This window comes from Dromiciops gliroides, chromosome 1 (genome assembly GCF_019393635.1).
Source record: "Dromiciops gliroides isolate mDroGli1 chromosome 1, mDroGli1.pri, whole genome shotgun sequence".
Taxonomy (NCBI): Eukaryota; Metazoa; Chordata; class Mammalia; order Microbiotheria; family Microbiotheriidae; genus Dromiciops; species Dromiciops gliroides.
This window is the reverse complement of record NC_057861.1, coordinates 759,525,729-759,549,825: the sequence shown is the minus strand read 5'-3', so window position 1 is coordinate 759,549,825 and position 24,097 is coordinate 759,525,729. Positions and strand designations below refer to the sequence as shown.

At 54.9% G+C, this 24,097-nt stretch overlaps 1 protein-coding gene across 1 annotated transcript in view; it reads left to right on the top strand.

The window, feature by feature from the left end:
• The window catches only part of ANLN (anillin actin binding protein), a 29,621-nt gene that overhangs the window by 2,310 nt on the left and 3,214 nt on the right, over positions 1 to 24,097 (top strand). The window contains exons 2-21 of the mRNA XM_043978735.1: positions 4,914 to 5,067; positions 6,400 to 6,717; positions 7,629 to 8,041; positions 8,470 to 8,686; positions 9,507 to 9,697; positions 9,819 to 9,926; positions 11,812 to 11,920; positions 12,922 to 13,029; positions 13,336 to 13,565; positions 13,909 to 14,054; positions 14,422 to 14,572; positions 14,947 to 15,082; positions 15,395 to 15,574; positions 16,185 to 16,308; positions 17,230 to 17,278; positions 17,441 to 17,497; positions 18,039 to 18,077; positions 18,274 to 18,295; positions 18,480 to 18,592; positions 21,929 to 22,015. Coding sequence (XP_043834670.1) covers positions 4,914 to 5,067; positions 6,400 to 6,717; positions 7,629 to 8,041; positions 8,470 to 8,686; positions 9,507 to 9,697; positions 9,819 to 9,926; positions 11,812 to 11,920; positions 12,922 to 13,029; positions 13,336 to 13,565; positions 13,909 to 14,054; positions 14,422 to 14,572; positions 14,947 to 15,082; positions 15,395 to 15,574; positions 16,185 to 16,308; positions 17,230 to 17,278; positions 17,441 to 17,497; positions 18,039 to 18,077; positions 18,274 to 18,295; positions 18,480 to 18,592; positions 21,929 to 22,015 — 2,952 coding nt within the window. The remainder of the gene's footprint in view (positions 1 to 4,913; positions 5,068 to 6,399; positions 6,718 to 7,628; positions 8,042 to 8,469; positions 8,687 to 9,506; positions 9,698 to 9,818; positions 9,927 to 11,811; positions 11,921 to 12,921; positions 13,030 to 13,335; positions 13,566 to 13,908; positions 14,055 to 14,421; positions 14,573 to 14,946; positions 15,083 to 15,394; positions 15,575 to 16,184; positions 16,309 to 17,229; positions 17,279 to 17,440; positions 17,498 to 18,038; positions 18,078 to 18,273; positions 18,296 to 18,479; positions 18,593 to 21,928; positions 22,016 to 24,097) is intronic.

Below are 24,097 nucleotides of genomic sequence, written 5' to 3'. Positions count from 1 at the left end.
CTTCACACAGTCAACTCTGAATATTTATTGAACTGAGTGAACAGCCAAGACCTCCGTATTTAGGCAATAAAGAATTACTGAGTGCCTGTGGATAGTGGTCTTTGACATGCTTAGACCTATGTGCATTAGGAAGGTTTTTGACTCTTGGCAGGAAAGGATTGGAGGGAGGAGAGGCTAATTAGGAGTTTCTTTGAAGAGATAATGAAGGTTTTAGTTAACCAGGGAGGAACCCTGGCTGTGAGATTAAAGGCTTGGGCTGTGGACTTGATTCCTTGTTGAGGCAGAATTGGCAGCTGATTGGCTGTGAAGGAGGAAGTCACATCTGTTGTGGCTGAGTTCAGTCTAGTCACCAAGCATTGATTAAGTGCCTACTGTGTGCTGGGCACTGGGGATACCAAGGCTCCCTGGAGCACCCGGTCTAATGGGGAGACAACATGTAAACAGCTGTGTGTGAACCAGCAGATGAGGATGCTCTCAGGGGTAGGCACAGAGATTGAATCAGTGTTTGGAAAAGACTTCACCCAGAAGTTGGGCTTTAGCTGAGACCTAAGGGAGGCCAGGAGATGCAAGAGAAGTCTGGTCAGCCAATGAAAATGGATGGAAGGAGGCTGGCTTCCCTGGGCTGCCTGGAAAGGCAGGACTCACAGCCAAAGAGGATTTGATGTTTGCTCTTAGAAGAAACAGGGACCACTGGAATTGTCTGGTGGGTCAGTTTGACAGCCAGGCTGAGGATGGATAAGAGCAGGACCACCCACCTGTGGCAATGGGCCTGCATCCCACAGGGTGCAGGGTGAGAGGAGTGAGGGGGCCTGGGGGGAAGGGGGCCAGCAAAGCAGAAGGGGAGGGCCGTCGGGCCAGCTCAGGGGAGATGGCAGTGTTGGACATGCACCCATCAGGAAACCCCGAGGAAGGCTGGGGGATCCTTCACCAGGGGAGCCCAGAGGTGGAAAGCCAGGGCCACTCCGCCCAGGCCAGGCTAAGAGGCATTTAGGCAGAGCAGGGGCCCTGCCTCCTTTTGTTCCTGCTTGGCCATCCTTAGTCTGCTAACTGCTAGTAACAGAATGTTGTGAGAATGGGCTCATTGTGCATTCTTAGCTGATTAGCCGGTGGACAGTTTGCATCCTGCCTTTTTCACATGTTAGTGCCTGCCACTGGTGGGTTTTCCTTAGTAGGTAAGGAATGACACAACACACTCTTGGGCTGGGTCCATCTTCAGGCTGCTAACGGCTGGAGATTCAAATCCCAGCCCCCCTCTCCCCCTTTCTCTTCAAGTCAAGAGCCTGTGTGCTTAGAACTTGGTAGTTAGGTGCAGGGACTGGCAGGAGCTGGGGCAGGAACTGGGGCAGGAGCTAGGGTGGGGCCTGGGGGCAGGGGGCAGGGGCTGGGGCAGGAGCTAGGGTAGGGCCTGGGGGCTGGGGGCTGGGGGCAGGAGCTAGGGTAGGGGCTGGGGGCAGGGGCTGGGGCAGGGGCTAGGGTAGGGCCTGGGGGCTGGGGGCTGGGGCTGGGGCAGGGGCAGGGGCAGGAGCTGAGGCCTGAGCTAGAGCAGGGGTTTGGCTGGGGCTGGGTGGGGCAGGGCAAGGCAGGCCCTCAGTTCTCCCTTCTCAGTTCTACTTCCCTTGGCTTTTGAGAAAGATGAGTCAGAAGCTGGAGAGTTGAGGCAGCCTGGGCCAAGCTGCCCGGGCGCCGTGGCTGGTGGGCAAAGTTACATTCTTTGGGGATGACACACTGCACACAGTAACTGGAAACTGCTGGAGGGTTTCTAACTGGAAAGACTGGAATGTGGACCTGCCCCTGGGAGGGAACAAGCAGCGATTTAAGCGCCTACTGTGTTCTGGGCCTGTGCTGGTGGATGTGGCTGTGGGGGGATGGGGAAGTTCAGAAATAAGCTTCACTTGAAAACCTGAACTTTGGCTCTTTACACCTCCCCCCTTGCTTGGGAGCTTCTGCAAAGACACTTTCCATGGCAAAGGTGGTGATTGAGTGACTGCTAAATGCAGCCCTTGTGAGCCTGCAGTCAGAGCTGATTTCACACTTCTCCCGGAGCCCGTTGGAGGACTGCTCTCCAAGAAACAGCGGGCGGGCTTTCCAGACAGCACTGACTTGGAAGCAGCCTGGCCTTGTCCTTAATCCAAGATGGCTCTTGGGCCGTCCCTTGTCCTTTTCCCTTGGTCCCAAAGGTCTGCTGTGCAGGGCCCCGGGAACAGTTGCTCCTCCCTTTGCCCAGACTCTTGCTTTAAGTTCAGCCTTGATTGTTCTTTGCTCTTCGTTAATTATGGAGATGGGCAGGAGGAGGCCTCCCTCCCTTCCCAGAGTTTACCCAGCTGCTATTCTGGTAAGAACAATTGAGGACTGACATGTACTAGAATGGGGAAACTCCTAGTTCTATTCTCCCCCCTCAGCACCAATTCAGGCCAGTGATTCTTCTGGAACTCAGCTTTCCTCTCTAGTCTTCCCCCCTCCTATTGCTGGGTGCTCCAGCCTCCTCCCCAGCCCCCAGGGCTCACACCTAGGGGTCATTCTGGACTCCTTCCCCTCACTACCCCAGAGCCAAGGCCTGTCATTTCCACCTTCAACATCCTCAAATTGCCCCCTTCTCCCCTCAACCCCCACCCTGGTACAGGCCCTCATCACCTCAGGCTTGGCTTAGTGTAGTAACTTCTGGGGAGGGGGCTCTGCCTGTCTCGAGTCCCACCCCCATTCCATCTTCTATTTAGCCACCAAAGCAAAGGTCAGACCATGCCACCCCCACCCCCCACCCCCCAATAAACTCCAGTGTCTCTCTATGGCTTCCAGGAGCAAGTACAAAGTGCTCTGGTCAGCATTCAAAGCCCCTCCTGCCTTTCCAGTCTCCTTCCCCTCATTCCCTAAGCACTTCCTCTTTGGTGCAGGGGCACCAGCCTCCTGGCTGCTCCATCTCTCCATTCTGGTGTTCCCCAAGCCTGGAATGTGCTCCTTCTTCTGCTCTGACCACTGACCTCCCTGGCCTTTCCCCCATTAATTATTTCCCATTGAGTCTCCTTTGTCAGACTGCTGGGAGTTCCTTGGGACTGGGGCTGGCCCTTTGCCTCTCGGTATCCCCAGTGGGGCCTGTGTAGTGCCCTGCACACAGTAGAACTGAAACATGGATGACAGATTGACTTCACGGGGCCCTGAGAGATCAGGGAGACAGCTTAGGTGGGGCAGCACTCACTCCTGTTGCCCGTAGTTATTCTTGTAACACAGAATGTGAGCTCATCATGCGACTCTGTCTTTTGAAAAGTGGCTCGTCCTTTGTTTTTAGCATTGTTAGAAACGCAGCTAACTGCTCTTGGTGTTGGTCAGCTCAGTGTCAGCAGCCCTGGTGTTGGAGGCTTGAGTGTCAGCAGCTCTACTGTCGGCCCTAGTGTTGCTAGCAGGTCACTGTTCAAAAATCCCAAGCAGGCAGCAGTTGGTGAGCGAAGGCTTTATTCATCTTCGAAGATGGGCACTCTTCTGAATGTGCCGAGAGGGCCCTGAAGTGAGGTCCCTCACCCCTATTTATACCCCTCAAGGGATCCCCTCTGACCAATCACATTAAGGCCTTTGGATACCCCTCATTTACATTTCTGTTGTTACAGTTATTACAGTTGCTATTTATACAGAATAACAGTAACAGCCTAAGAACCTATCAGGTGGTACCACTTAACCAATCAGATTTTACAAACTAGATACCAGGCCTTAACCTATTCTGGGCAAGAGTGTCTGCATTAGCATGCATAACTCTTCAAGAAAGAAAACCTGTCTTGGGGTTTGACCAATCGGATTGCTCCGTTTATCAACCAATCAGATTGCTGCCTTAGGCCCCAACCCTATGCTGGAGTAAGAATGTCCCCATTCTGTACTAAACAGTGCTTGTATGAACATAACCTTTCTTTTTAAAAAACTAATTAATTAATTAGTTTTCACTGACCACCTTTTTATTTATTTGTTTGTTTTGTGGGGCAGTGAAGGTTAAGTGACTTGCCCACGGGTCACACAGCTAGTAAGTGTTAAGTGTCTGAGGTCGGATTTGAACTCGGGTCCTCCTGAATCCAGGGCCAGTGCTTTATCCACTGCAGCACCTAGCTGCCCCTATTTGTTAGTTTTCAACATTTGTTTATATCAGATTTCCAATTTCAAATTTTTCTCCCCCCCTTCCCTAGATAGCAGGTAATCTGATATAGGTTAGATATACATAATAAAATTAAACATATTTCTGCATTAGTCATGTTATAAGAGAAGAATCAGAGCAAAAAGGAAAAAATCTCAAAACAGAAAAACAACAGCACCAAAACCAAAAGAAATAATATGGTCCAATCGGCATCCATATTCCACAGTTCCCTTTTTTTTTCCTGGATTTGGAGAGCCTTTTCCATCATGAGTCCTTTGGAACTTTCTTATACCATTGAATTGGTGAGAAGAATCTAGTCTATCACAGTTGATCAACACATAATGTTGATGATGCTGTGTATAAAAACATAACCTTTCAAAACAAAATTCAAGTCAGAGCTTGAGCTCCGAGTCACGTGGGAATCACCTCGGGCGCCTCAAGGTGAACTCCCAACCCAGCTCGACTCCCATAAAACCCAGGCCCTTCTTCAGGCCCTGATCGGGCCTAAGGCCCAGGAGCCTCAATGCCCAGCGGTCCCCTGCTGGGAGGTTTGGGGCCACAAAGCTGTTGGCTTGAAACCAGACTCACTCTCTGCCTTTAGGGCTCTGAGAAGAGTCCAAATAGTCTTTTTTCTCAGCATGATAACTTGGCGTGTTTTATTCTCATTCTTACAACTCTGCTTCCCTTCATGGGCCTCAGGTCACAGTGCGTGTTTCAGAAACACCACGGGGCTCACTCATCCAGTGGCTGCTGGAAACTCTTCAACTTTGGACGTCACTGACCATTTATCCCGTTAATTCCTCAGAAACTCCTCGAACGAACTCGCGCCAGACGAGAGAACCTTCAGAAAAAGATGGCTGAGCGGCCTAAGGCAGCGGGTCGGGCCACAGCCCAGACCAAGAGACCTCGGGAGCCACTGGCAGAAACCAACAACCACCTGCCACCCCAAGAGGGGGAAGGTAAAGGTCTGGGTGCCCATGTGGGCCTTCAGCTTCCCGTTGGTCAGGATGGAGCATTTATTGCGATTCTGCTGTGTGGAAGGTGCTGGATGGCGCAGGTGGTGGGGAGAGGGTGCATTTAAATGCTGATGACCCCTGCCCTCTGGGAGCTTGGACCCCATGGTGGGGCAGGGGGTGGGGCATGTGGGGGGCCGATGGCCGCCTTGCACAGAAATGTTCCCAAAATGTGGGTGAGCGTTTGTCCCCTGGCTCAGAAGGGCAAGGAGAGTGTGGGCGCGGGATGGTAGCGTGGTTGGCACGCACTGGCCCAGGATGGTTGGAGAGGGACGTGAAGGGGAGAGAGGAAGTGAAGGCCCAAGTTGGCCTCTGGCTGTGAGCTAAAGGGGAGCCAAGGGGACTGACAGGCGCACAGGGGAAGAGACAGCAATGGCGCCGAGAGGCCCTGTTGGCTCTGAGATGCCGGCAGGTAGATGGGTGAGGCTGTGGCTGGCACTGAGCGAGGAGGGGCGGGGGCTGTGCATTTGTTTGGAGGCTGTTTTTATAGAGAAGATGAGCCCATCAGAGGGGGAAGGGTGGAGAGCAAGGTGAAGAAACTGTCAGGCCAGAGGTTGGAGGGGGGGCCCAGGAGAGGGGGTGGGGAGCAGGGGGGGAGGGGGGAGAGAGAGGGGGAGGGGGGAGAGAGTGCGTGAGCTAGCTCACAGGAGGGGCTGGCGTCTGGGGGTCACAGATCTAGAGTCAGAGAGGGACCTCAGGCAACTGAGGCCCCAGTCTTTGGTCTCATCATTGGAGGGAGGGTCAGTGTAGATGCTTGTGATTGCTGTCTCTGCGGGGGGTCGGGAGGCTGAGATGGGTTAAGTGGCTCTGAAGCATTGGAAATCTGGTCAATGTTTGTTTGCTCACCTATTAACACAAATGGATGATTTGGGTCATCTCTCTTAACACTTGTCCCTAACGCCTCCAAAGAGCTGGGCATTTGCAATATTTCCTAGGGAGATTATATAGCATATTCCCTAATGTTTTTGTCAGAGAAAGGGACCCACTTACAGAGGGACTGAGTAGTGTTTGTCAGATTTTGGGAAGACCTGGCTCCGAAGGATTTCATGACATTGAGTAGCTGTGTGACCTTAGGCAAGTCACTGAACCTTTCTGCTTTAGTTTCCCCACGTGTGAAATGGAGATATGAGGAGGACCCATTCAGAGGGTTGTCATGAGGATCAGGAGAAAGCTTTCTGGCAGCTTCGGTTCTTGTAACATTCATAGCAAAATTCCCCAAGTTTTGGGGTTAAAGTAAATGGCTGCCCTGACGTCACTGTTACCCTGTTTAATATCTAGAAAGAACTTGTACCAAGCCGTCGCCCTCCAAGAGGCCCTGCTCAGACCACCACGCACAAGTACCGGCTTCTAACCTGGAGAATGAGCAGCCGGTGGAGTCACCACCATCCACAGGCTCTCGCTCTCCGAAATACCTTTCTTCTCACAGCGTGGCCCAGCCTGCCTTACCGCCCGTGGCTGCTGAGCCCCCGGCGGAGCTGGGACCGCTGCTGGGGGAGGCGGAAGTGCCGACCGCCAAACCTGAAGTGCCTGCCGCCGCCTCTGTGAAGACGCGCATGCAGAAGCTGGCGCAGCAGCGTCGCGGGTGGGACAGTGACGGTAGGTGCCCTTCTGAGTGAGCCTCGGGGCCTTTCCCCCAGGGGTGTCACTGGCGCTTGGACAGCTGCCACTGCAAGGGCTCCTGTTCTTCGGGCTCCCTTCCTTGTTGCCCCATGTTCTCATGGCTGCCCCATTTCACAGGTGAGGAGACCTTGGCCAGTGCTCGTTAGGGGCTGGGGTGGCAGGCGAGCCCTGGGCTCTCTCACCGCTGCCTCTTTATGAGGAGATGCTTTTCCCACTGCTCAGACATTGCCCTTCTTGCCCTTGATGGTGTGAATGATTGCCTGCGGCAGCCACTGAAGGCTCTAGAGCCCTCTGGGGAGGCAGAGAGCCCTGGGTCAGGCCGGGCAAGCTGGACCCAAGGCAGTCTGCCCCCAGCACAGGCGGGTGCCCTAGGGAGGCCTCGGGGGGCATGGCAGCAGCCCCTTCATTGACAGATGAGGAAACTGGCCCAGGCAGGGGAAGTATTTTGCTCAGAGATGGGTTTTGAACTCGGCTCCCCTGTCCCGAGAGCCTCTGTGCTGCTCCTTAGTAGCTTGCCCTGCTGCCGCCGGCCACAGGCCTACCCTTTCCTCCCCCGCCCCGTCCTGTGTGTTGGGAAACGCATGCCCTGAGCTGGTCTTGAAGAAAATAGGGACTTTCTGAGGCCGAGGGAGGAGGGGCAGCCCAGACAAGGGCCCTGAGCAGGAAACACACAGAGGAGGCCGGGTCAGCGGGGCACAGAATGTGGGAGGGGTCCTCAGAAAGGAGACTGGGAGGTGGGCCGAGGGACAGAGCGTGGAGAGGGGGCGCGACGAGGGTCTGGGGTCAGACTGGGCCGCCCTGGGGGTGATGCCGGTTTGTGGCACAGCTCAGTGCCCCGAGGGGCTGCGGTCAGCCCTCCTGTGCATTGGCTCCCTCTCCCTTTCCAGACGGCGCCCTCGAGCACCCCTGCCCCCTCGAGCACCCTTGCCCCGGCCCTGCAGTCGAACGGGCCGTGGCTCCCCCGGCCCCAGGTCCCAGCGCAGACGCGGCTGCCCCGATCGGGAGACGGGGCCGCCTGGCCGACCTTGCTGCTACCATTTGTTCCTGGGAAGATGACCTCAGCCGTCCATCTGCAAAGCCCAGCCGTGGCCAAGAGCAGCCTGGCACGGCTTGTTTGTCCCCACCGTCCTCCTCCACGGCAGCATCTGCTCGCATCAATAGCGGCTCTGTTGGCCAGAGAACTCCCGGCTGCTCCCGCCTGGAGCTGGGGGCCTCGGCGGCTGGCTCGGCAGCCGCCTCAAGGGAGGCCTCTCATAGTCGTGGGGCGGCAGCGACGGTGGTGGCTAGCAGCAGCCCTCAGGTGAGTGTCTTTGTGGGTAGGGGACCTGTTGGTAACTCAGTGATCTATAGGGATCTTTTTCTCCAGTTGTTGGATATAAGTCAGAGAGATGGTAACAGCAAAGGACTTCATTTATCCAGAATGCCAGGGACAGGAGAGAGCTTAGCCAAGTGGAAACCAGACATGTGGAGAGTCGGATGTTCCCAGTGTAGCTCTGGGTGTTAGTAAGGGGATGGGGGCTTCATGGGACCCTGAGAACACCAAGCAAGGAATGAGACTGAGGTGGGGTCCCAGCATGGCCCCTAGGAATGCAGAGCACGCATGCCATCCCAACCAGGCATGGGATGTCCAGTCAGCGGCTCCCCAGGGGATGGTCAGGAGACCTTGGCTCTGCTGTGGCTCAGCCCGGGGGAACCCAGCTCGAGCCTTGCCCGGGTTTGCTTTTTCAGAAAGTTGCTTCTTCCCCGGTGAAGTCCTGCACGGCCCCCACGAGTAGCCCCTCCCGGGGGAAGGGGAAGGATCCAGAGCCACTTTCCCCCGCACATCCTTCCAGCCCGACTCTGCAGAGCGAGCTCGTGAAGCCTAGCCTCAGGAACACTTCATCCCAGCCGGGACAGTGCAGGGGAGCCCGGGGGCCGCCCCCGAAAGAGCAGGCGGTGACTCCAGGTGATTGATGTCTCCTGGCTGGAGGGGGTGGGGCGGGAGGGGCCCTTGGAAGGAGCCCACAGAGCCAGCCCCTTGCAAAGAGCTTTGGCTGCTTTTAGCTGTTCTTGTGAGAGGCCCTGCCATGGGTGGTACAGAGTAGGTGCCAACTTCATGCTTGTTTTCTTCCTGACCCGCAGTGCCCCAGGATGGTACCATTGTTACTGTCCCATTTTACAGGGGAGCCAGCTGAGGCAGATGGGCTAAGTGACTTGCCCAGGGTCCTACAGCTAGTACGTGTCTTGAGACTGGACTTGAACTCGGGCCTTCCTGGCTCCTGGCCCAGTGTTCAGGGTGCTGTGGTCCCCCTGCAGCCCCGGCTGCTTCCCAAAAATTCTTTGCCTCCCAACCCATCCAGTGGGTCTGCTTGGACGGCAGCTTTGTGTCTTTCTCTGAGCCTGGGAAGGGAAGGGACTTGGTGGAGAGACCCTCCCGATCCCCTTGGAGCCGTCTGCCCCCACCGGCCCAGCCCCTACCAGTCTCCCTCATCTCATGTGACCGGCAGCACTTTGGGGTTTGGGCACCAGCCCAGATGGCGATAGACGGAGCTGGGTCTCCGAGTTTCTGAGAAGTGGGGGCAATCGAGTCCTTTTTCAAGATGTTCTTTCACAGGATTCTCCAGGGGCTTCTCCTTTGGTTGGGGGGGTTTGGGGGCCTGGTGGGGGAGCAGGGCCCTTCCTTCCGGGGCCTCCCCTCAGGGTGACTGGAGGCAGCTGCTGCCCGCTCCTCTTCCGTCCTCACCTGCGTCCCCAGGGTGACCTCTGACTTCCTGCTGTGTGTGTAGGGGGGGCCGGCATCAAACCTTTCCTGGAACGTTTTGGAGAACGCTGCCAGGAGCACAGCAGAGCCAGCCCCGCGGGGCCGACCGTGCCTCGAACTCCCCTCGTCACGCCCAACACAAAGGCCCTCCAGGAGAGGTTGTTCAAGCAGAGCTCAGCGCCGTCCTCCGTCACCCTCAGCCAGCAGCTCAAGCAGGTGGGGCAGGCGGGCTCTGGCGTTGGCCCATTGCGAGCCCCGGGGCAGGGGTGGAGGCGGTCACCGACCCGCTGGCCTGGCTCTAGGGCCGCTGGGCTCACTTTGTCCCACGTGATTTCAGGAACGAGAGAAAGAACTTGCTTGTCTTCGTGGCCGTCTGGACAAGGGCAATTTGTGGATTTCAGAGCGAGGAGAAAACTCAAGGAGTAAATGGACGGAGGCCAAAGAGGTGAGAGAAAACGTAGCGATTTGGGATTGGCTATCGTGTGGGAGTCGAGGGAGGGCAAGGCTGGCAGCGGTGACCCACAGCCCTCAAACCAGAGACATGTCCTCGTGCCCATGAGCTACAGGTCGTGCGTCTTCACCCAGCAGCCCCTGTGGGCCCTCTCCGCCAGTCTGGCCCTGCTCCCGCACCTTGATGGGCATTCCCTGCCTTTTACCTCTTCTCACTTGCTTGTCTTTTTGTGCTCCTCTATCTGCTCTCTCTTCCCCTACTGTGCCTCTTGTCCAGGGGCTTCACGGCAACTTGGCAGCCCCCATACAGTGGATTCCTGGAGAGATGAGGGGAGATGGTCATGCTCTCCTCTGCCCTGTCCTGCCCATTCTCGCCACTCACCACCAGCAGCAAAGCCCCTTCACATGCCAACAGCTCCTAGACCTTTTCCCTGTATTCCTTTAAAAAGCATTCTTTTCTTTTTTTGATTAACTGAAATTAATCTTCTCTCCCACTGAAAAATAAGCAGACCCAAACCCCTATAACAAATGAGCAGAGTTAGCGGAGTAGCCGCTGCCCCACCTTGATGATGTCCTTTCCAGTGTGCCCCTTGACCTGTGCCCTGTCCATCTCCATGGATCCGGGGCCAGTGTGTGCCTGCTCCCTGGAGGGGCCATGGCCAGTCACCCTCCCCGCTTAGAGAGCAGAGCTGCCCCAGGAAGTGAGCAGCCAGATTGTCTAGCTAGCTGAGGGTTGCTTCCTCCTCCTAGTTGGGAAACGAGGTCCCGGTAGCACTGACCCAAGACTGCACGAGGAAGATGGTTTTTCTCTGTGAGTTACGGAGGCGTCACCTGTCGGTGTTGGTGCTGGGTGGGTCCCCAGAAAGGATGGGAAAGAGGACTGGCCCACAGGTTGTGTGGCGCCCTGGTGGGCCAGGGCCTAGGTCAGAGGGCATGGGGGCCTTGGAGGTCTTAGTAGAGAAAGAAAGGACAGGCAGGGACGGCTGAGAGAGCTGGGATCCCAAGACCTGGAACTCGGAGGAACCTTGTGGGTGAGAAAAGATCCCACGAGAGCTCAGTGGCAGAATTCAGATTCACATGCAGGCTGCCTGCCTCTGGACCCCCTCCCCCAACCTCTCTGGATCCACTCCACCCCCCCCCCCCCCAACCTCTCTGGATCCACTCCACACCCCCCCCCCCCCCCCCCGGCTCGGGACATTGAACAGGAAGGCTGTGTCCGATGCTCTGGGCCGCTACCAGCACCCACAGCAAGAGGAGGGGAGGGTCTGCTCTGGGCAGAAGATGGAGTCGATTTTGAACATGCTGACTTTTGAGCAGCTGCTTGGAAATAGGTTTCCCTTGTGAGGAGATAATTTTAACTACTGGTTGGGGGTGGGGTGAGGCAGAAGTCAGCTCCCCATAGGTTCTGTATTTCTCGCTCGACTCAATTCTCTGGCCTCCTCCTCCCCCAAAAGGTGTTGAATAGACTGCATAGACACATAGAGCTGAAACTACGAATGAGAAAGTTGTGCAGGTGCAGGGCGCACGTGTGTGTGTGTGTGTGTGTGTGTGTGTGTGTGTGTGTGTATGAGAGAGGACGAGAGACCTCTGGAACCCCATGGGTGGGCAGCCAGTCTCTTGGAGCCTCGGGGGCCTCTTACAAGCATGCTTTTGTAAATATTTGAAGGAGACGCTAGATTCCAATTTGAGGTCAGCAAAGATAATGACGTCTTTCTCTTCCCACCAAGTTCAGGGACCCTTGGACACGAGCCCGTGGGCTCCTTGTGGGTCTGTGGACTCTAGAGAATACGACTTCGGTGAACACACGGTCTGTCTGGCCCATCTGGCATTGGTGAAGCAGGAGAACTTACTTGTCGTCTCTGGTGCATCTCCTTCCGTAGGAAGCCCCCCGTCAGAATGGTTCACCAGGAAACCGTCGGGCCGATTGTGAGAAGGAGCCGGCCGCGGGACCGCAGACACCCGTAAAGCCTCCCGGCGTCCAGCCTGTGGGTGAGTTTCTTTCTCAAGATGTGGACCCATGATTGATGTTGGAAATGATCTGCAAGGAGGCCAGTAGCACTCGAGAGGCGGAGCCGTGCTGACGCTAAGTGGGCGTGAGGTCTCCCGGCCTCGTCCCTGGAGGCCGTGGGCAGGGCTCATGGGGCCCTGCTCCTTGGAGGCCTGTGGGGTCACGTATGCAGTACAAGGAGGTTACCTTTATCTCCTTCCTTCTGCTGGGGAGCGGGGCACGGGGCAGGGCATGGGGCAGGGTGGCTCCTTGGCCCCTCACAGTCTGAGGTGTGCTGGCATGGTTTGGCAGGGGCGCTCTCCCCTCCCCCATTACTGTTTAGGCCAGGAAGGGCCCCGCTGATCTCGGTCCTTGCAGGGGCTCCCACCTCTCCCCCTCCAAGATTCCAAAGCTGTTTGCTTGTTGCTGCCGGGGATGTGTGGAGGAGAGACTTCTACTCGTGGTGTTTCGGGCGACTTTTATGTTAATTCTTCCATTTAGAGTCAGATGTTTTATTTCATAAACTAAGGGGGATGAAGAATTGGGCAGAGGCCGTTCTGGACATTGGTTCCTTTCCTGATGCTCAATGTGAAGCAGCGGATGGATGGGGCTGCTGAGCTTGAAGCCTGGAGTGACCCAGGAGTGCATTTATGGAGCACTTTCTGTGTACCAAGCACTATCAGGAGGACTGAGCTCGCTCACAGCCTGACCCTGGGCAAGGCCTGCATGCCTGGGCCTCGGTGCCCTTATCTGTGAAGAGGGGACAGTCACGGCTATATTGCCACCCACCCCCACGCTCACGCACACGTGCCCTGAATCATTGGAAGGCTCATGGGAGAGAATGTCTGTCCATGTGTGCAAACCATCCGGGGTTATCTCAGCGTCTGTGATTCTTTAAAAGATGTGAGAACGCTGAGGGTGTGAAGTGGCCGAATCTTTAGGCTTCTGGAATCCGTTTTGGCTTGTGGAGATGAGGTGGGTATCTGTTTCCCATATTTTCTAGGCATTCCTGAAAACGAAATGACCACATCTAGCCCTTTGAAAATCACTCTGTTCTTAGAGGAAAAGTCCCCCAAAGTCTCTCTGGACCCCAAGGTTGAGAAGCAGACAGGTGCGCTGATCCCTATTTCCTCTTATGGGGTCTGTAGCCCCCACTGGGTCTGGGCGGGTGACCCGTGGGCTCCCCCGCTGTGCCTGCTGCGATGGGCATCACTTAAGGGGGTCGCTGGGCATCGGGCAAGAGTTTCTGTGAGCCAGGAACATGTATGTTGGCCACATTCTCTTGGGGTTTTTCAGAACAGCCCGGACTTCTGGGTCAGCGGTATTGGAGATGGAGCTAGGGACCGCGGCCTTTGGGCAGAGGCACGGGGTTAGATAGGGTCGGCCCCTCAGCCTCAGTGTGTCCTCTTCCCTTTAGAAGAGGTGCGTGAGGGAGAGAGCAGCTTGGGCGATGAGGAGATTCTCAACAGCTCCAGGGTCATTAATGACATCTTCAGTGGCGTCTTGGAGGAGAACGACATAGGCCTGGAGCCTTTGGAAAGTAGTGAGGACGCAGACAGCCCCGACGAGCCAGGGGATGCCCTGAATATTTCCTCCATGTCCTTACTGGCCCCGGTAGTAGAAACAGTGAACGTGAGAAGTCCCGAGGTGAGCAAGCACTCGGCGACAGGGCTGAGCACGGTGAGGGGGCGGGGAGGCCGGCCAAGGCTTCCTCTCAGGACAAGGGCGCCCTTGGGGCTGAAAGCACAGCTCCCCCTCGTTTTGCAAGCAGACTTTGCCTCGGTCTCTGTCCAGCTCTCTGAATGTTTCCTGAAACAGGGAGTGTTATTCAGAAGGATTCTGCTGGTGGCCATGCTGTTTATCTGACAGTCCTGTTTAGGTGGAGGATGGGTGCAAAGAGCTGACGGGGTCATTCTGGGGATGGACTCATCTCGCTGGGACTCGAGATGTGTGGGATCCTCATCACTGTCTGAAATGTGCTTTTCCTCAGGTGTTTGCTTCCTCTCCCAGTTTGGAAGTCAAAGATAGCGGTGCAAGTGATGAGAGCCCAAAGCCTGGGAAATACCAGAGGACCCGGGTCCCGAGAGCTGAGTCTGAGGATAGCATCAGTTCGGGAGAGCGTGAGCTTCTCTATAGGTGAAGGGAGGAGAAGACCCGCCTCTGGGGGAAGCGGTCACTGGTGGCTGATTGAGAAAAGTGGCCCAAGGGAGGGGGGGTGGCTGGGCCTGGCAGCAGGAGGCCTGAATCTGAATCCTGCCGCCTTGGGCCCTTCCCCTGGGGGGCCCCAGGCCAGGGAATCCTGAGAGCTTTGATCCCCGGCTGGCTGGGAGCGTGCAGTGAGGCCGTCTTTGTGTCCAGTGCCTGTGAGCCACTGGGGACACAGAGGGGAAAGCCTTTTTTGTCTCGTGTGATGTCCCTTTGGGGGAGACACTGCCCTTGGATTCTGTGGAAGGTGGGGCTGGTGGTGGCTACCGGTGAGACGTCCCCCCTTCCTTCTTCACAGCATTGATGCCTACCGGTCTCAGAGGTTCAAAGGGACGGAACGTCCCTCGATAAAGCAGGTGATTGTCCGCAGAGAAGACATCTCCTCGAAACTGGAAGAGAGGAAGAACGAGCCCTCCCCCTTTCAAGTGAATGCCAAACAGAAGATACAGGTCAGTTCTGTTTTCTGAGGGACAACCAGGCCTCTGTAGCTGATTTTCCCTGGGTGTGAGTCAGGCATGCGTCGTCACGTGTGTCTCCATTCACTCCTGTCAATGGCAGTTTGGCCAAATTGTTGTTCCGTTGGCAGTGCGTGGCACTGGGCGTGGGGCAGGGGACACAGACCAGGAAAGACCCTGCTCTTGGGGGTCATTCCTGGGGAGGGTTAGGGAAGGCCGCGGTGGGGGGGCTCTCCCAGCTGACAGGGGCCAGCCATGCACGGGGCTCACTTGGCCACCGTCCTGGTGATTACTGCCATGGGACCAGAGACTTCGCTGTCTTAACTGTTCCTCGATTCTGGCTAAACTCATGAACTTGGATTTGACAGGAGCTGAACAACGAGATCAATTTGCAGCAGACGGTGATCTACCAGGCCAGCCAGGCCCTGAACTGCTGTACCGACGGCGAGCACGGAAAGGGCTCCTTGGAAGAGGCGGAAGCTGAGAGGCTCCTCCTGATTGCGAGTACGGGGGTGTGGCCGGTGTGGGGGGGCCCCGGGGGGGGGGGGGTGACACAAGTCCCCACGGCCGGGAGGTCTTTTACCTTTCCCCTCTAGAGCCCCGGTGAACGTTGGACCTTTCTGAAGGAGCCGAGACGCGGAGGGCTCTGGGGTTAGGGGAGCCTTGGGCCATGGAGCCAGGGCTTCTGTCATGCTGCCCAGGGCAGGATGGGGAGGGCTAGAGCGCTACCTGAGAGTGACCTGCCCCACGGGCCCATTTCCTGCCTGCCTCCCTCGAGATACCGGCCGGTCCAATACGTGGCCTCTTTTGACACAGCCGAGAAGAGGACAGCTCTGATCGAAGAGCTAAACAAACTGAAGGCTGAGGGGCCTCAGCGACGGCCCAAAGCCAGCCCGACGTCTGGCGAGCTGGCCCCATCGAGGGGTTCCATCGCGCTCTCCGAGTTCCGGCTGCCTCTGAAAGCTGACTTTGTCTGTGACCCAGCTCAGAGAGCAGGTAGGGCCGCCCCTCCCTAGACGGGGACAGACCTGGGCATCGACAGCGTGGGGGATGATGGCTCTGCTTAGGTGGAATGATAGACGTGTGTTCTGGGCCGAGGCAGAAAGTCTGGTCTGAACACGTCCTCACCATCCTTGCTGGGCATACGTCGGGTGACCTAGAGATTGGGGCGTCGAGGGGAGTGGGCGTTGTAACTCTGCTCTGGGGACAGGAGCAGCTTGTCACCGGGCTTATGTGGCTAACGTGTCCTAAGAGAGTGCAGTTCCTCGTCTGTGCGCCTTCTGAAGGCCTTCCCTCACAGACAAAAGTGTTGGGGCCCGCTGCCTTGGAGTGCTGCCGGGTCATGCCTTTTGTGGGGCTGAGACTCGCTCTCTCCATAGAATAAGAATATTTGTCACACAGGGACCTCCCCAGCCCTGCTCTGGCCATTGTTGGGCCCGGTGGCACAGCCTCAGAGAAGGTGTGAACTTGAGACACTTCTGGAAAGCCTGTGCATTTTGAAGGGCATGATGCCCGGGGGCGTCACCTCCATGTGGGGTGCTCCGGGCCTTTCTGAGCTCGAGTGTGGCTCGTGTTGCATCTGAAGTCGATGTCTCGTTTCCTGCAGAAGCCACAAACTACTACTTGATCATGCTGAAAGCAGGGGCTGAGAACATGGTTGCAACGCCACTGGCGAGCACTGCGGACTCTCTCGCTGGGGACGCTCTGACGTTCACCACCACGTTCACTCTGTGAGTAAGAGGGTCCTGGGAGTGTCCTTTTCAACAAGCTACGAAGCCACGGTTCATTTGTTCGACCCAGATGGGAGAGGGCCCGGGGTGGGGGTGGCCAAGTGGCCGACCAGCTCTGGGGATGGAGATTCTAGGCCCTCGAGCCTGGGAGTCATTGACCAAGTCAGCCAGAGCCCCGTCTCTGATACTGATAACCTGCATCATCCTCAAGCCAATGCACTTTGCTCAAGGGCCAGGCCCGGCTGCGTCACCTCCCACAATCGGTTAAACCCCAGCGGTAGCTCACAGGCCTCAAACCTGTGGGTGAGTCAGGGCCGAATGGGCGGAGGAGAACACCGTGTTCCAAGGGCTGTGAAGGTGGCTGAAGCAGGGGAGAGCCCAGAGCTGGGTCAGACAGCCAAGACGCCAAGGTCACCCACTGCGTCCCGGGCCATCGCCCGTTGGGACATCGCCTGTGAGGCCACTGGTCCTCTCGCAAAGGAAGGATGAGCCTCAAGTGGCCCCAGCTAGAAGTGCCTCTGTTCTTTAAAGGCCCTCTGCGGCTGACTCACCTGGGAGGTGTCCCGGTGTCCTGCCTTCTGGGCCTCCCACTTCCTGTCTCTGTGTCATGGCCATTCCCCTCCTCCTCCCTCTCCAGCCTAGATTTCCATTTTTCTGGTCACCCTGGCTCCTGGCTTTAGAGCCTCCATAGGAAGCCACGCCCCATACAGGTGGTTCCCCGGGGGTGAGTGTTTTCTTTGCTTAGGGGCCTCCTCACTGTGGGATGAGGACCCAGGCTGGGCAGGAGGCCCCTGGGGGAGGGAGCTGCCCCCCCCCCCAAGGCTTGGTGGCCAGGAGGCTCCGGGCCCTGTCGCCTCCTTGTCCTAGGCTTTCACGGGCGGTTGGAGGAACCGGCACTGACGCTTCCTTTATCATCTCTAGGCAAGACGTGTCCAATGACTTTGAAATCAGTGTTGAAGTTTACAGCTTGGTGAGTGTTTTCTGATTCTTACAGCCGCCCCAAGAGTCTGAGGTTGTCAGGCTTTCCATGTAGTTCTCTGGTCGATGACGTGGAGGGCCTGCCCCGAGCCCCCTCCCCCAGAGCAGGGGGAAGACGGGCTCTTGGAAAGGTCCGGTGCTTCTGTTTGTACAGGTCCAAAGGAAAGCTTGCTCTGGGCCCGACAAGAAGAGGAAGACATCTAAGGCCAAGGTAAGGAACCCGTGCGGGAAGCTGCCGGCTTTAGGCATCATTCCGTTGTCTCTGGAAGGCGCTGACCTCTTCCCCTCCCCCCACGTCATGGTCATCGCCCATCAGGTCACAGGGACTTCTGGCCTCTGCTCGCTCTACAGTGGGCGTTTAATAAACACTTTTCATTCATTGACAACCTGAGAAAGGGCCGAGCCATCTGAATGGTGCAGAGGTCAGATCAGCAAGGGCAGGGGACGGAGGCAAGCGGCTTCCCTAGAGTTTGGCCCCCTGGTAAACAGGGAGGATGAGGAAGGCTCAGGGAAAGGGGAGATTTGGGCAGAGAGTAGAGAGGATGGAAGGGCACAGGAACAGAAGAGGAGAGATGGACAGGGCAGAGGGTGGAGGTCTGAGGTCCGGGCACAGGGGGCTCTAGAGGGGCAGGAGGGGGAGGGGGAGGGGGAGGGTCTTGAAAGGAGGCTGAGAAAACCTCCAGGCTCGCTCTCCCCCCCAGGCCTCTGGCTCCTTGCCTGGTTCACCTCACCTGAGCTTGCTTCCCTCCTAGGCCATCACTCCGAAGCGACTCTTGACCTCCATCACCACCGTAAGTAGCCCTGACTTCTTCCTTCGTAGAACTGAGCTTGGGGGCTCTTGGCGTGAAGACTGAGCCTTTCGGTTTGGGGAGTCTCAAACTTGGGCTTAGAATGAATTTTTACTACAAAAGGAGGGTCATCTGAACCACTGCTTTGGGTCCAACAAAGAAGGAAAACAAACTGCATTTCCTTTTCTTTCTTTTCTAGAAAAGCGGTCTCCATTCGTCAGGTGAGTCAGCCTCAACATCTTAAAGTGAAGTGGGGCTAAGAGGAGAAGGACAGCCAGCCGGTGGCAAGTAGGGGCATCTGAAGTCTCACTGGCAGGAGCAGAGCACAGGCCCTGGGGGGAGGGGGGTCCCTCCGGGCTCCTCCCATGCTCACTTCCTATGTAAACTTGTGTCTCTTCTCCATAGTGATGGCGAGCCCAGGGGGTCTCCACGCCGTGCGCACCAGCAATTTTGTACTCGTTGGGTCTCACACCCTCACACTGTCATCCATAGGAAGCACCAAATTTGCTTTGGACAAGGTAATCTGATGTCTTTTTTTTTTCTTTTTTTGATGAGGCAATTGGGGCTAAGTGACTTGCCCAGGGTCACACAGCTAGGAAGATTCTGATGTCTTTAATAAAGGTTTGTCTAAGGTCATTTTTATTTCCCCCCAAAAGCCAATTAAAAAAATGAAAGGACTTTTCAAATAATAATTTCATCATTTAAAAACAGTGATGTTTTAAGAATCTGGTGAAATGGCACAGTGTGTTTTGATAGGTCTCCTTTTGAAAAGCCATTGGTCGCTTTGAGTAAATCAGTCTTCCCTGATTCTTAGAGATATTTGACCCAAGATTGTGTGGCTAATCCCCTTGTGCCTCAACTGAGCTCTTTGGGTTCCTTGTCCCCTTATGATACTGAGGGGACCCTGCACCTGATGTGCTGGGTTTGAGGCACATTTTGGGCCCTTTCCCACTGACCTTTGGCAACGAAAGGTAGAATATCCCAAGGGGTAATTCTGGCCACCTACCTGGGGAATGTGGAACTTAAGTTTGAGATGAAATCGTTGGGTTTCTAATGCCATGACATTTTCTCACTGTGAATTAGCTGATGTGTTCAGTGTGAATCTTTTAGCTAGCAAGCTCTTTGGGGTCACCCAGCAAAAAGAACACGCTTTCCATTTGTTGAGGCGGCTCATCCTTTTTATATATATATATATATATAATCAGACTACACTAAATGTCTCCGTATTTAATCTCACTCTGGGAGGGGGTGGAGCAGAAGAGGACGCGTAGATCAGGGCCTTAGCTGGCTGTCATCCAACAGAGCATATGAGAAACTTCAGTTTTCAAGCTGTTAACCAAGTTTTTCCCTAATGTTGAAAACTTTAACGATAAAACCTTAAAATTCAGTTAACGTCAGCTAGTCTAACAAAGAGCAGTGATCCTGGTATTTCTTTTCTTTTTTTATTTTCACATTTTAGATAAATTATGATGTAAAAGAGCGAGAGCTACTGGGTTATATGTTCCAGGACAAGGTTGCTATATTTAATTTGCTTAAAACTAATAAGCGTCAAGAAAGGCCCCACCCTAACTCTAACTCTTGGCTGCATGTTCTATGTTTACCTTACTAACCCGTTACTCTTAAGAAAGTAAGGGGAAAAAACCTACGATTCATAACCTTATGTCAATGACCCTTTTTCTGGACTCTTGGCAAATGCTTTGGTTTGTTTGGGGTCACGTGGACTCTTCTAGTGAGGGAGAATGGGCTCCTTCTCGTGCATGCCTGTGGGTATGAGATTTCTTTCCACCTTTCATGATTCAGTACAATCCTGGGCTCCCTCTGCCATCATCTAGCAAACCTTGGAATTGCTAAGAAAATAGTCTCGTTGCATTTGGAGTCCTTGACCTTTCATGGGCGTTGGGTCTTTCTATAAGAGCCTGTGTGTGAAAAGTTTCTCCTTGGTAGCCCGTTTACAACAAATGTTCTTGTGCTAATGCACCGGATGGGTCATTTGGTGTGGGGGCCTAGCGAAGGTGCTGTTTGCCTGGGGGCGTTGGGGTGCTGGGTTTGGGGGGGCTGTTCTGCAGAATAGATGGAGATGGCCACTGTTCAAATGCCTGACTTGCAGTTGTTTGGTCATTTTATTCATATCTGACTCTCTGTGACCCCATTGAGGGTTTTCTTGGCAAAGATACTCGAGCGCTTTGCCATTTCCTTCTTCAGCTCATATTACAGATGAGGAAACTGAGGCAAGCGGGGCAAGCAAGTGACTTGCCCAGGGTCACATGTTAAGTGTCTGAGGCTGGATTTGAACTCGGAAAGATGAGTCTTCCTGACTCCAGGCTGTCACACTATCCACTGCAGCGCCACCTAGCTGCCCGACTTGAAATGAATACATATGTAATGTGTAATGGTAAAGTGCTGGAGAAGCGGGTGGCCAAGAAAACCCCAGGCGGGTCACGGAGAGTTGGAAGTGACTGAAAACAACTGGACGACGGCAGTGAATGGTAGCGAATAGACCACAGGGCCATTGTTAACGCGGATCCTGGGCTGTAGCTATGCTTATGTGTCACGAAGCAATTGATGGAGTTTTCTTTACTTTTGAAAGGTCCTAACGAATGACGGAGAGAGAGGAGAGGGAGAGAGGAGAGAGGGAGAGGAGAGAGGAGAGAGAGAAAGAGGAGAGGGAGAGGAGAGAGAGAGAGAGAGAGAGAAAGAGGAGAGGAGAGAGAGAGAAGAGGAGAGGAGAGAGAGAGAAGAGGAGAGGGAGAGGAGAGAGAAAAAAGAGGGGAGAGAGAGAAAAAAGAGGGGAGAGAGAGAAAGAGGAGAGGGGAGAGAGAGAAAGAGGAGAGGAGAGAGAGAGAAGAGGAGAGGGAGAGAGAGAGGAGAGAGAGAGAAAGGAGAGGAGAGGGAGAGGAGAGAGAGAGGAGAGGAGAGGGAGGGTTGGAGGGGGGAGAGAGCAAAAGAGGAGAGGGGAAAGAGAGAGAAGAGAGGAGAGGCGAGAAAGAAAAAGGGGAGAGAAAGGAGGGGAGAGAGCTCTCAGTTCAGGGCTTGGCACTAGGATCTCTCTTTCCTGCCCATAGCACAGATAAGGCTGAAAGCTTAGGTTTGAGGGGCAGACATTTTCCCATCTTCGCCCCCAGACGTCTCACAACATATTGTTGAACAGATAGGTGGAATGTCGTGGGTACCACAGCCCCCACTGACTGACAGTTGTCACAGTGCTGGTTGTTGATGCTCCTCGGGGTCTTCCTCCTTATGAGGAGGCCAGTCCGTTGGTCAGCTTGCTCTCCACCAGCCTCTCAGTGCTTCGTGTGGCCAGTCTTGCGCATATCCTGCCAGGCAGGATAAGCCTCAAGCCCCTTGCCCACCCTGTGATGTGTCCTTGGAGTGGTCTTTGCAAGTGGCTGTTGTTATCTCCTGGAGAGGTGGCCCCCCCTACAGGCCACTACGTGCCGTGGGCTCCATCCTTCTTGGCCTGTGGTCCTTGGTTGGTGTTGGCGAGGGGGCAGTGTCTCAGGTGGTTTTTCCCCCTAGGATCCATGAGCGCCCCTGTGGAGCGCCTGCTGCCCATGTGAACGTCTCCATCTCCATTTCTCTGTCGTGCTCTGAAGGCCCTCTTAGGGGGCCTCATATCGCTTTGACTTTTTAAATCGTGCTTCTTGTTGCTAAGGTCAGATGCTGGAAATAGGCATCTCCCCCGCACGAGTGTCGCTCCAGAGGCCGTCCCTCACCTACCTGGCTCCCCTGGGCTCGGGAGGCCTGAGGATAGCCCCCTTCCTGTTTCAGTGTGACTGTGACCGCCATGGTGCGTGCGCTCAGGCTGCTGTCACCAGGCCGCGAGGCAGCCTCCTATCGTGCCTTTGTTTTCACAGGTGCCTTTCTTGTGTCCTTTGGAGGGCCACATTCACTTAAAAATAAAGTGCCAGGTGAACTCCTTCGTGGAAGAAAAGGGATTTCTGGTGAGTACAACTTGTGCTTTCACTCTCCTCAGATACTGTGGTTGGTTTGAGGGTGCTAGTGAAGGCCGCGTGGGGGCTCCCAGAAGTGCTCGCGCTGCAGGCGCCTTCTGCCTCACTCCTGCAGCCAGGAAGCAGCCTGAGAACTTGCATTTCGGGTAGAAGCCCCGGCCGTCTTGTCCCATTGTTGCTGGAATCTCACTTGGAGTTCCCAGGTCCTTAACAGCGGGGGCTTCTACTCTGGGCCTGAGCCCTGGGTCATCCCTCCGGTCCTGCTGTCAAGCTCCACATAGCATCGCTTGCATTAGGAAACCCAGCTGGCCCTTGGTGACGAAAGGGAGGAGGAGTGCTGGACAAGGAGCTGGCCAGTGTCCGGAGCCTCACGGAGTAGGGGTGGGGCTGCTCCTATTTTCTGTAAGATACCTACATACAGACATACCAAGCCAATGGGGCGGGCAGAAAATGCCCTAATGACCTCGGGAGGGAGAGCCCCCCGGAAGGGAAGAGGCTGCAGGAGGAGGGGGTTCACCAAAAACCCCATTTCCAAGTTTTCTTCTTCTATCTGCAGTTACAAGTGGATCCAGCAGGTGGCAGCAGATGTGCTTTGAAATCCCATTTTCAGAAGCTTGGCCCCAGTTTTTAGAGAGCTTTAAATGCTGAATTTAAAACTGTTTTTTCAATTGATTGGGGGTGGGGTGGGGTGGGGGAGCAGAATTTGGTTTTCTAAGACAAACATTTGGCTGTGGTGCAATTGGCAGCTGTGTTAGGGTACTTTGAGCAGTTGGTTTATTTGGGGGCTCGGGCCAATGACACCCAGATTATTGTTTGCTTGGCTGCCAGCCCCTCCCCTCCCCTCAGCCTCACCTTCAACACAAAGGAGTCATTTTAGATGGAAGGATGCCCAGGCCAGCAGAGGACCCTAGTCAGAAAGGGAGTCCACCTTGTCCCTGGAGGTCACTGGAGAATTCGGTGCTCTGTGACTTCAGAGCTGACAAATTTTGGCTGAGCCAGTGGAGTGATGACATGGTGGTTTGGGTAATAAGTTGTCCCTGATCGAGGCTGCCTTCTGCCAGTTTGTCTGACACTTCTCTGGTCCAAAGCAAGCAAAAAGAGAAAGGGAAACGGGAACCTAAGGGCAAGCTCTGGGCTCCCAGGCGCATAGTAGGTTGACTGGTTTTGTGGTACTTTATGCTTCCCCAGAAACAGAATGAATTTATTCTTAGGAGAAACAAGTATGGGTGTGGGCGGAGACAGGGCAAAACAAAACCCCTGGCTCTCCCACCAAGCCTGTGTTGTTTTTTGTGAGCTTGATGAATGATTCTGCTTCAGAACCAGATTAAATGTCTCATCATAAAGAATCCCATCATTAGTAAAATTAGGGCCAGAAACTGTTGCCAGAGAAAAAGTTCAGTTTTCTTTAGGCTAAACTCATCCAGTGGCAGTGGCGTGGGGCCTGGACCCTTCTCTGACCAGAGCCATTCTGAAGCACAAGTTGAAATTTGTCAAAGCCCACTTAATTTTTTTATTTTTTTTTATTTTTTTTTTTGGTAAGGCAATTGGGGTTAAGTGACTTGCCCAGGGTCACACAGCTAGTAAGTGTTAAGTGTCTGAGGTTGAATTTGAATTCAGATCCTCCTGACTCCAGGGCCGGTGCTCTATCCACTGCGCCATCTAGCTGCTCCTCACTTTATTTTTTATTATTATTATTTTTTTCCTGTGGGGCAAAGAGGGTTAAGTGACTTGCCCAGGGTCACACAGCTGGTAAGTGTCAAGGGTCTGAGTCTGGATTTGAACTCAGGTCCTCCTGACTCCAGGGCCGATGCTCTGTCCGCTGCACCACCAAGCTGCCCTCAAAGCCCACTTTAAAAATAGATGATGAAGGACAATCGGATCTCACCAGGCCATCTGGCTTTGTGCTGGGGGCTGAGCCCTTGCTGGCTTTCCCAGAGCCCCCGTGCATGTGCGTGCCTATCCCCGGGGTTCGGGCAGCACCCAGGAGCTGCTGATTCCTAGAACTTAACATGGGTCTCAGACTTCTCAGTGACAACTTGTTGGCTCCACTCATTTTGCCAACAAGTTCAGACC